At 31.5% G+C, this 12,236-nt stretch overlaps 1 protein-coding gene across 1 annotated transcript; it reads right to left on the bottom strand.

The window, feature by feature from the left end:
* On the bottom strand, positions 1 to 4,684 carry LOC107893140 (uncharacterized). Its single transcript, XM_041085487.1, has 9 exons — positions 4,512 to 4,684; positions 3,204 to 3,446; positions 2,883 to 3,040; positions 2,610 to 2,755; positions 2,203 to 2,268; positions 2,021 to 2,113; positions 1,610 to 1,771; positions 966 to 1,057; positions 1 to 754 (listed from the first exon to the last, which is right to left on the bottom strand). The coding sequence occupies exons 1-9, from the start codon at positions 4,604 to 4,606 to the stop codon at positions 286 to 288; spliced, it is 1,524 nt and encodes a 507-aa protein (XP_040941421.1). The 5' UTR covers positions 4,607 to 4,684; the 3' UTR covers positions 1 to 285.
* Positions 4,685 to 12,236: the final 7,552 nt, after the last annotated feature.

Genomic DNA, 12,236 nt, shown 5'->3' on the forward strand with positions numbered 1-12,236 from the left:
GATAGAATTTCATTTCAGAAAATTAACGTGAGGCAAGCTATTTACTAGTCAAAAAGAAAATTTTAATAGTAAATCCATCCTAAATCAGGGATTAAATTTCCTAAGATACATGAAAGAGGTCAAATACCTATGTTATCCGGCCAGCAAGGTATGGAGGTATCAGATAATATATTACTGGCATGACTATGTTCAATTTTTCTAAATTTTCCCGGATCATGCATCCGTCCCTATGTCAAACACGCATACTTCATGCACAATTCCGGATTTCTACTCGGTTCCTACAAGTTAGAATAATCTGAACCAGCTGTGGCTTTCTTCATCTTCATCGTCTGAACTTGATTTACTTCCCACTGATTCATCTGAACTATCATCACGTGGAAGGAGTTTTATCCTGTCAGCATGCTCAATCATCCAATCTGTGAATTCCGGAGACGCTGCCAGCTCCGCCATGGCTTGCCGGGTGGATTCCTGACTGAAATCTTCCCATTCTTGCTCCGTGAATTTCTTCTGGTGGTTTGTCTTGTGAAAGGTTGAATAGTAATCTTGATGATCTATAGCACCTTCACCAAGCTTAGCATAATAACCTTTCACAAGAGAGTTAGTCCATGCCGGGGCAGTCTTCGGACTATTCCGCATCTTCTGATTAGAATCCACTCTTGGCGACCGACTTAAAAATTCAGCACGGCCTGGCATCAGTGTTCTCTGCCTCGAGTGGTGCAGCCAAGGACTCTGGTCCCGAGAATACTGTGGTTGCCTGCATAAACAAAAATCATGGTTCAAATAAATCAATGCTATCAATGAAAACTCAGCAGTCTTAGTAAATTTGTTACAATTTCGTTGAACCGAACTTTTAACATGATTTCACACAGCAAAGACATTAACAACACAGCTAATGGAATCATTTTCTTCCAGCAGATATATAGATCATAAACATGAAATTTTGAAGGGAGTCATGTTTAACTTACATATAACCCTTCCTTATCTTCGATGTGTTAAGAGAACAGATAGCTGAGCAAGATGCCAATGCCACAACTGCCAACCGACTATCAACAGTGCTCTGGAAAGAGTAGGAAAACACAGGGAAAATGAAACATAGGATATTAATACAGTATAAATGTCCATAACACTTCAATCTCAAAGAAACTAATTTATCTCTATATAAGAGACATTGCTAAACCAGCAAATGGTATGCAAGTGCATTTTACTTAGATATCAAGCATGCAAAAATGTCTGGGCCAATATGATAAAAGGTAGCCTACCATGTTACTCTGTCTCAAGTGTTAGAGTTGGATATGGTTTTGTCCAACACATGTATATTCAATTTTATTTTCAAGTTTTTTCATGTATAGGAAGGATTCTTGAAGAGTCAAATCCTTATACCCATATGTGAATGTGTCGGACACGGATATTTCAAGAAAAACGAGAGTCAAAGCAATTTCCAGGTATTTAAACAAAAACCTACTGTATAGAACATAGTTAATAGCAGACCTCCCATGGTCATTTCAAAATCTAACAACGGCTTTCAGGGAAGTTTTGCATAAAGAAGTGAAAACTTGTAGCCTAGGTTGCATATAAGCCAATACAACTGCCATCGGTAGTAGATGTGTACCTGGAAAATGAAGAGAATTGAAATGATACGCATGGCCCATTTTACAAACTGGGCAACACCAACATCAACGCTTCCATCTTTTAAGATCACAAATTTTCTTGCAGTCCAGTACCCCAACCCAGCTCCTGAGAGGACAATTCCGACAAATGCAAATATAGCAACCTGTAAACAAAAAAAAAGCTTGGTTAATTTTGAAATAACACAATCCTTCTAAAGGGAAAGAGAAGACAGTAACTACAAGCAAGTCGTTATAGAATAATAATCATGCTTACGTAAATCATAAACTAATTTCCTTCTCTTTCAATGAACACTGAAAAATAAAGGAAAGGAGCCATAATAAATACCATGCAATGAAAAACTCCAAAGAGGGGGAAAGGGTGTAAAATTGATGAAGAGAAGTCAAGAACTTACCGGATTATGCATCTCTTCACTCAGCCCAAAATTGACAAGAATTGAATTTACGAGCACAGAGAATTGATTTAAAAGGAAAGATCCAGCTCCAAGCTGAAAATTTTGATGAAACAGTAAGTTCATTGGCAGCATAAGTAAATAAAACATTATTTAATCGATGAATAAATGAAAGAAAGACTCACCAACATTGATCCATACATAGTGAAATAAAAAGTACTTTTCCTTCCTGTTGGCAACAATTTCATTCCCTGCTTGGAGAAAAAGAAAACCCGCACAGTGAAAAGCTAAAGCTAAGACAATATCCCAGGCAATCATATTATTTGCGCTGATGAGATGACAAAAGAAGCAATATTTAAACAGTTCAATTTACAAGCTCTGCATAAGGAAGTAAAGCAATAGATTTCAGCTATGCAACTGGAACATTTCTTTAAAATGTAAGGAATTCCAGTAGCTTCCAGTGGTCAACTGAGTATGACAAAGTACATAAAATCTTGCAATAGGTAGGATAGCATTGGAATTGGGAAATATGCAGAAGTAAGAAGGTTTCCCTTAAAAGAAATAAAGAATTTGAGGACGAAAAGCAAAATACCTGATACAGAAGGATTATAACGACAAGAAGAACACCAAGAGCCATTGAACTGCTGTAGTAAAAAGGAACCCACTTGCTGACAAACGGTGCCAGCAACAACAAAACAAATCCTAAAACTAGAAAAATAAGCCGCCATAGCTGAAAATCTGCAAAAACAGTAATGAACCAAGGTTAAAACTAACAAGTCACAAGTCACTAACAATCAGCATACAAAGAAGTTTTTTTTTTTTCTTTCTTTCTTCTAAAAGATGCAGAAATAACAAATAACTTTACCTTCTTCAAGAGCAACGGTGACAGAACCAGACATGTCACCGATAAACTTCACGTCAATATATCTATCATCATAAGGTGACATGGCAGTATGCCATATACCCTTTTGCAGTGGCTTCCAATCACCATCCCCACACTTGCATAATCCAAGCGAAGCATTCCTGGAAGTGTTAATCAGTTAGGAACAAAAAATAGCAACAAAGCTTTGAAGTGTGCCACTGCATTGCTTATGTGTTTCTTCTACATGTGTGGCAAGCAGGAGGCAGGAGGTAAGCAGGAAAAACATAAAGTAGACTCAATAGTAGATTGAGGATCAAGACTTACCGATGAAAACAAACTTGTATTTTGCTGTGTAGTCTTTCGGGTATTAAGACAGATGGAGCCAAAGTAACCCGAAAAAAATTGGCATAACTTCCAAGTTTCAATCTTGAGTGACCAGAAACATGAACTCGATCACATAACAGAACATATTTAGAACCACGAACAGATGAATACCCGGAAAGGGGAGTTGGCGTGACATCTATTGTTGGGCTAGCGAAGTCTATACCTGTCCATTTAAAACCCACCCTGGTTGAATATACCACCAAAAAATAAAGCATGTAAAGAGTGGAAGGGAACTAAAAACATGGACCAAAGTCATCATTATAGATTCTGATCAAGTTACTGACATAATCCCACCTCCAACTCAGATTTACAGATTGCGTTTTATACTTTCTGTAAGGTAAAAACTAAATGAAACACAGATAGAGCTAAGTTTCTAAATTATAGTAGTTGTAAATCATCACCTCCTCACTGAATCCAGTTAACACTAAAATCATCCAATAGCTACGAAGACTCCAAGAAGTAAATAGTATCCCCCATGTGGCACATCTATTCTTAGTAATTTATATTAAAAACAACCTTTAGCTGTCAATATATCTAGGAATGCCTAAAGAAAACTTTGGGAACATATTCTGACTGCTAAGAAATGGAACAGAAAAAAAGAAGCCAGCAATAATATTTCTATGAAGTAAACCATACCTTAATAAATGAAATGAGAGACTAATAATTAAAGCTGGCTTTAGGATTTATTCTGATATTTAAACCAGCATTTTTTTTTTTTTGAATTGAAAGCTAACAAATAGTTTGTATTTCACAAAACAACCGATTGTATTTCTCACAGTGAAAAAAACCAAACACTAACATATTATAATCTGTATCCAATGTAGTACTTTATTAAGCATAAACTTCAGAATACATTTTCCCAAGAAGCCAGAGAATAGCACAGAGAAAGTGATAGGGAGGGGACGGGGTTAATTTATCAAAACCCTAAACCCTAGGCCGGTTTCCCTCTTATTTCGTACATATTCTCAGGTAATAAACAACTCGAAGCATCGGGAATCAGATTTTTTTTTTTTAAAAAAAACAATGAAGCCCGTTAGAAAGACAAAAAAAGATTAAACTTAGAAGTTAAAAAGAAAGAAAGAAAGAAAGAAAAACCCAAAGCTGAACTCGATCATTTCTTTCCTTTCTTCCCTCATTTTACTAGCAATAAAACAAAATGCTACACCCTTCAACTCCATTAATGAAAAAAAAAAGTTTGAAACCCCAAGAGGGACAGAGGGGGAAAAGGGAACGTAAAGAAAGGCATACCTTTGAAGTCGGTGATAACGTGAGAAGCATGTGAGAAGGAGAACAAAGATAAGAAAAAAAAAGAGAATCGAAGTAGAAGAAGAAGAGATGGCCATGGATAGTGGTGCGGTGAAGCCGTCTTCCGCCTCTTTTCGCTCTGATTTCAGAAAAGGATACTTCAAAAAGAGAACTTAAAGGCGAAGCGCGCTTTTCAAGCTTTTATACAAATACGGCTCTGTCTACGTGTCACTTACGCGTAGCGTAAATTTGCATTTTGATTTACGAGTTAGGACATTAATGGAATTTTATTAAAATACCTTCTCCTAGAAATAAAATAAAATAAGTAAATTACACCGCTCATCATTTAACTATTAATTTTCTTTTATATTTCTAACCAAAAGATAATTTGGAATTTTTAAAATTAGTATAATATTTTTAATTTTTACATATATTGTATCAATTAATACTATGCTAAAAAATTCAGCTTTCAATATTTATATATTGTGTAATTTAATCTTTTTATTCTTATTAATTTTGGCCTAATTTAGTATTGTTGTTCTGATTTAGAAATGTATTTGAAAAGTTGCATTTGAGAAAGAGTTCTGAAAAAAGTGTAATTTATTAATTTTAAGTGTTTGATATTACTATCAAAATTTACAATTGAAAATTAAAATATCTGTTTTAGACATAATACTAAAAAATTTAAAATTCATATATGATAGTTTCTATTAGTTTGATAATAAAAATTACTATTAAATTAATTAATTTAAATGATATTTAAGTAATTATCGTAACTATTTTTTTTGAAAAAAAAAGGAACCGACTTGGATTTTTGAAAATGAAAACGAATAAAGGAGTCGCCACCAATCCTTTTTGATGAGGTGTGATCGGGTCACCTCAAATTAATCATTTTAATAAAAGTTAAGATTTACTAAAACGATAATTTTTGGTCTACGAAAATCAGAAAATGAGTTAGGGAGTCGGTTACGCACGAGGAAGGATTAGCACCCTTGATACGCTCAAAAATTGGTACCTAGTTGATTAATTAGTGTCTTAGTGTCGAAAATTGAAAACTTAAAATACTTTGAAATGCGATCCCTCTCTTTGTAAAAAAACTCGAATATTAAAGACATTCTCGTCTCGAAGTGATAAAATGTCACATCCAATAAGTTAGAACACGACATCTTGAGCTTTTGAGAGTGAGTTTGCCTTTTATGTAAAATTTGTGTATTTTAACTCCTTTTAAAAGGATATTCGATTATTTAGGGTAAACGAGGAAAATCGAAACCCAGTAAGTTAAGGCACGATCTCTCGAACTTCTAAATACTGAATATTGCCATTATGTACAAAAATCTTATCTCGAGGTAACAAAATATCATACTCGGTAAGTTAGTGTAACACCCTTAACCCGTATCCGTCGCCGGAATAGGGATTCGGAGTATTACCAAAATTTACAGATCATTTAACAGAAATTTCGCTTCACATAACATTCATACCTGAAATCAATCAAATTTAATCCTAATGTCTCTTATGTGAGCCATCGAAGCCCAAAATATATATATCGGGATTTAACCGAGAACTCAGAAAAAAAAATTCGAAAATATTTAAAAAAAAATTCAATACTGTAAGGGGTCACAGGCTGTGTGGCTAGGTTGTGTGGTTCACACAATATTCAGGAAGTTATATTCATCAATTCACAAAATAAATAAATCCACAGCATTATTTATACATATCATCTCTAGCTTAATAAAATTTTAACTTTTCCGAGTTCCTTTATTTTCATATGTATTTATTTACTTTCCACACTCATTCTTTATGTATAACACACCAGTTATAAGCATACCATGCCATCATACCCACAAGCTAGTGCGTTTGGACATAACTCTTTTCAATTAATCACATGATAAGTCATTTCATAAGATATTGCATAACTTAAAACTTGCCACTCTCTCATGAGAATAAGTACATTTTCATTTGAGCGCTTACCGTTTCAACACATCATACAAAAATAAACATTTTACTATTTAACCAATAGCTTGGCACTTGTCTAAGCATCAACAGCAACACTTATTAGCATACTTGAACATATTCATATAAATTCAACATCGATAAACTTATTTTCTCATCATATCACACTTGAGTTTATTGCTCATCTCAACATACATAATTTCCCTTGTAACAACATATTAAAGATAATTACGTTTTTACATATCATGATACATATCATTCTTTTGTTGTTTCTTTATAAACATTTATCATTCATTTCATTATATTAATATTTCACGTACCATTATTTTCATATATTTCAGGCATATACCGGTAATAATTCATTTCAAACTCATATTATTTCATATCAGAACTTTACCCCTTGAATCATTTAAATATCAATGGGTACACTTATTTCAGATCAATATCAATAATAACCATAAGTCTACCAATACTAATTTCATATCTCACTTACCAATCTTTGTCAAATTAGAGAACGTCTTACGGAATTGAATCCTTCGTGATCTGAAGCCCGAAGTTTAACTGAAGCACATAAGTGCTAAACGGAAGCCTGAAGGCTAACTGAAGCACACAAGTGCTAAACGGAAGCCCAAAGGTTGACTGAAGCACACAAGTGCTAAACGGAAGCCCGAAGGTTGACTGAAGCACAGAAGTGCAAACGGAAGCCCGAAGGCTGATTGAAGCACAGAAGTGCTAAACGGAAGCCTGAAGGCTGACTGAAGCACAGAAGTGCTAAACGGAAGCCCGAAGGCTAACTGAAGCTCACCAGAGCTGAACTAAAACCCCAAAAGGGTTAACTGAAACTCATATGAGTTAACGGAAGCTCGTAAGAGCTAAACGGAAAGCAAACATGAGAATTCACAACAAATGCTGAATCTCGGTTTACTTGGGTAAATTTACCGTCAATTCATCTTTTTCACTAAAAGATTGTACTCATTTCCTGCATTCCGTTCCTCCGAAATTCTCAGTTTAATTTCATAACTTTTGTACATAATTTACTTATTTTCAACAATTAACATACATAAATATTAATCACCATTCATAAAATAATATTGAAATTTAATAATATTAACAAATGGTCACTAAATTTAGTTATATAAACTCACAAGTTCGATTTTTGTATTATAGCGATAATCATAATTTCATAATAAATATTCCAAATAAAACATTATATCATTTCTAATTCAACACTTATCGATTATAATCGGGCATGTGATCAATTTATACACGAGTCATTCATATATTTTTTTGTATATTTTCCTCCTCCTCCTCCTCTCCATCCACATCCTTAGTATAAACAATACACTTGTAGGTAACATTATCCATAATTTTGACTATCTACTTATGTGAATATTCAAGCTGTCCATCTGTGTCATAGTCACTAAATTATTTTATCTTGAGCTACAGAAGTCCAAATTAAGATCCATAAATTCTACCAGAAACTAGATTCGCCTATCTTCTTACCATAAAATTTTCATAATTTTTGGTTGGGCCAATTAATACAGTTTATTCATTGAAGACTCTCGTTCTGCTGTTTGACAGTTCCGACCCTTCTTCACTAAAAATTAATTATCTCCTCGTACAAGATTCAAATGATGTTCCCGTTTGTTTATCTTGAAAATAGACTCATTCAGGATTCTAAACATATTAATTTAAGCCCCTAATTATTTTTATCCAATTTTTGATGATTTTACAAAGTCAGAACAGGGGAACCCAAAATCATTCTGACCTTGTCTCACAAAAGTTATTTTATCTCATAATTTACAATTCCATTGCTTACATAATTTCTTTTATAAGAAACTAGACTCAATAAGCTTTAATTTCATATTTTATTCATCCTCTAATTCCATTTATACAATTTTTGGTGATTTTTCAAATTTAGACTACTGCTGCTGTCTAAAACAGTTTTAGTGCAAAATGTTGATTTCCATTTTGCCCCAAATTTCACAATTCATAAAATTCAGTCATTGCTCAATTAACCCCTCAATTAAGATAATTTTCTAAATTAATACTTCTCATAACCATTATAAGTTATTTCATAACTATTGAAATTCAGAATTTCCACATAAAACTCTAACTTCAAACTCTTTTACAATTAAGTCCCAAACATTCACTTTCTATTCAATTCTTACAATAAAATCAACATATAAACAATTTAAAGCTCTAATTCCATGCCAAATCATCATATACTTCCAGCACATATGTATAGAAACTTTCAATTTCTTTCATAGAATCAAAAACTAATGATTTCAACAAGTGGACCTAGTTATAAAAGTCACAAAAACACAAAAATTTCAAGAAATAATCAAGAATTGAACTTACTTGGAGTAAAAATATGAAAAACCAGCTTAATAGAACTCCTCCATGGCGTTTTTCTGATGATAATGCAGAAAAATAAAGAGAAATCTAGATAATTCCACTTTAGTCCTAGCTTTATTAAGTAAATTTTGCAATTTTCCAATTTTACCCTTAATTCTCCTTATTTTATTGCTGATTTCATGCCCTTGCCTTCCAGCCCAAATAGACCTTGGGTCTATTTTCCTTTTAAACCCTCTTTCTTTTATCAATTAAGCTATTCTCACAATTTTGCATTTGATACAATTTAGTCCTTTTTGTTCAATTAACTATCAGAACTTTAAAATTTCTTGACGAAACTTTAATACTAACATATTAACACTCCATAAATATTTATAAAAATATTTATGGCTCGATTTAAAATTCTCGAGGTCTCGATACCTCGTTTTCGATTCTAATTATTTTAATATTTATTTTTTTAGTACACTATTCACTATTTCAAAATTTTTCCTAACTTCACATTTAATTTATACTCACTAAATTAATAATATTTCCTACTCATTTGTCGGATTTAGTGATCTCGAATCACTGTTCCAACACCACTAAAAATTAGGCTATTACAGTTAGGGCACAACACCTCGTACCCCCGAGAATAAGCATTTTTCAAAACTCGCATTGCGATTTAAAAGAGTATTCCGCTATTTTGGTTAAATGAGAAAAATCGAAACCCAGTAAGTTAGGGCACGATTGTCTCGAATTACCAAATACGGAATATTACTTTTATGAAAGGATTATTTTTTGAGGTATCAAGCAAAAAAAATAATGCGATTTATAGTAAAATATAAAAGCAAATTATGATATTAACACGTATAATAACATAATGATAGGTGTGATAATGTCAAATACAATAGTATGAGCAAAAAGATGAAATAAAAACAAGACTAGTAAAATATAAAACAAACGCGTAGGGAAAATAAAATAAGCAAATACATGAATAAATAAATGAATAAATATGAGACATGACTAAATAAAAATGGCAATGATAATGAAAACGGTAATATTAATAATATTGATAATAATAAAATTAGTGATAAAAGTATAATATAAAAGACAATAATAATAATATAATACCTATGATACTAATAATAGTAATAATAATAGTAATAATAAGAAAATTAATATTAGTATTAATAATAATGGAAAATAATAATAACAATGATAATATAGTAATAATAATAAAAGTGAAATTAATAGTAAATTGATAATAATAATGTATGTTAATAACAATAATAATACGTAAAGGATAGGAAATAATAATATGGTAAAAAAAATAACAATAATATGATAATAAAAATAACAGTGGTGGTAATAATGATAATAGTAAGAATAAATATAAAAATAATAGTAACATAGCTAAAAGATAATACTAACGGTGATAATAATATAAATAATAACGATAATAATGTTAATAAAAATACAAAATGATGAAAAGTAAAATGTCAATGAAAATAATATAAGAAAAGCAATAGTAAAATAGTAGCATTCATACGTAAATAAATATAGGTAATACATGAAATATAATAATAACATAAACATAAATAAATAAGTAGTACTAGATAAAATAAATATAGATTAGAATATAATAATAAATAATAGTAATAATAACAGATATAACAATAGTAATAATAGTAATGGTAATAGCATAGTAGTATTAGAAATATACAATATATAGTATTAGAGGTAAATACATAATATATACATATTAGAAATAATAATAATGTTAAAAATAACTATTAATAATACTACATAAATATATACATATATATATTAAAGACATATACATATATAACAAAACATATACTAATATTAGTAACAAATATAATAGGGGTAAAAATAGATATAATGATAATAGGTATATAACATGGTATTAATATGTGTATAATATAGTATTTAAATGTGTATACATAAAATATATATTAGGAATAATAATAATATTAAAAAACAACTATAAATATATATAATAAGTATTAATTAAAACTAAAAAAATTCTAAATAATAGTAAAAATATGCTAATAATAATAATAACGAAAATAGTAAATAGAATAATAAATAATATTAAAAATAAAAAAAATGGTAAAAATAATATAAAAACCACATTAAATCTGGAAAAAAGGACTAAATTCGAAACAAAAATCAAGTTTTGGGGCCAATTTAAAAAGAAATATAAAAAGGGGACCCATTTGAATGCGCGTGCAACTGCAGAGGGCCAAAAATACAATTTACCCGAGCCCTTAAAACGACGTTACTGAAGGGAGGACCAAATCGAAAAACGCGATAAATTTCAGGGCCAATTTAAAAGAAATAAAAACCTAATTGAAAAATATATAAAAAGTTGAAGGACGGATCGCCAAATTAGACCATGATACAAAAACACGCGGATCCTGAGGCAGGTCGGGTCGGACTGATCGGGTCATGCTCGAAACGACGTCATTTTGGGGTTAAAAGGCAGCTCCCAAAACGACGTCGTTTTGGGAGGCTATAAAAGGGCCATTTTCAGCAAAAAAAATCATTTGGGCTGCTGGAAAAGAAAAAAAAAGGGAGAGAGGGGAGGGAGGCAATTTTCGGCCACAGGGGCGATCACGGTCTGGTCGTCGGTGAAAATTTCCCCTTTTTTTATTTTCTGTTTTTTTTGTGTTTATAGTATATATATATATATGCGAATAAAAAGGTTCAAAAAATAGAAAAGAAAAAAAGAAATAAATCAAAAGAAAATAAAATCACCTTTGTTTTTTATTTTGATTCTATGTGTTTCGGTTTCTTCCGATTTGGTGTTTTTTTCCTCTTGATTTGCTAATGTGTGCTTTTACTCTTTGATTTCTGTTTGTATTTTAAAATCAAATATTGTTTCTATTTCTCACAAAATGCCGAAGCTGTACAATGGTTTTGGATTTGGCCTTTTATAGCCATTTTTCCTTACAACTTGCTTCCTAATAAATTGCTCTGTTTTTCTTGCAGGAAAATGGGCGGTGCTAGTGTCAAACAGTGGCGGTGGACGTGACAGGCGGTGGGATTAGGTGATTTAGGGTTTTAACTTTTCTAAAACCCTAAATCAATTGGTTGGGTCTTATTTGGGCTAGGGCCTTTTTTAGGGATTGGGCTAATGTAGTTTTGGGGTTATTTGGGTAGGTAGTTTTTTGGTTTAAGTTGGGCCAAAATTGGGCCTCAACAGTAATTTAATAACAATTACTATTAATTTGATAGTAGCAATTACCATTAAATTAGCCCAAAACATGCATCAAACAAATTTAAACTATGCATAACTCATCACATATCCATCCTTAAACATCTTAAAAAAAGTCAAGCTAGTATAAATAAAGAACCAAATCAGATCATAATTTTGCTTGAAGATATCTAAAAACAGCAAAACAAAATGAACTCACAAAA

Source organism: Gossypium hirsutum, chromosome A13, assembly GCF_007990345.1.
Source record: "Gossypium hirsutum isolate 1008001.06 chromosome A13, Gossypium_hirsutum_v2.1, whole genome shotgun sequence".
Taxonomy (NCBI): domain Eukaryota; kingdom Viridiplantae; phylum Streptophyta; class Magnoliopsida; order Malvales; family Malvaceae; genus Gossypium; species Gossypium hirsutum.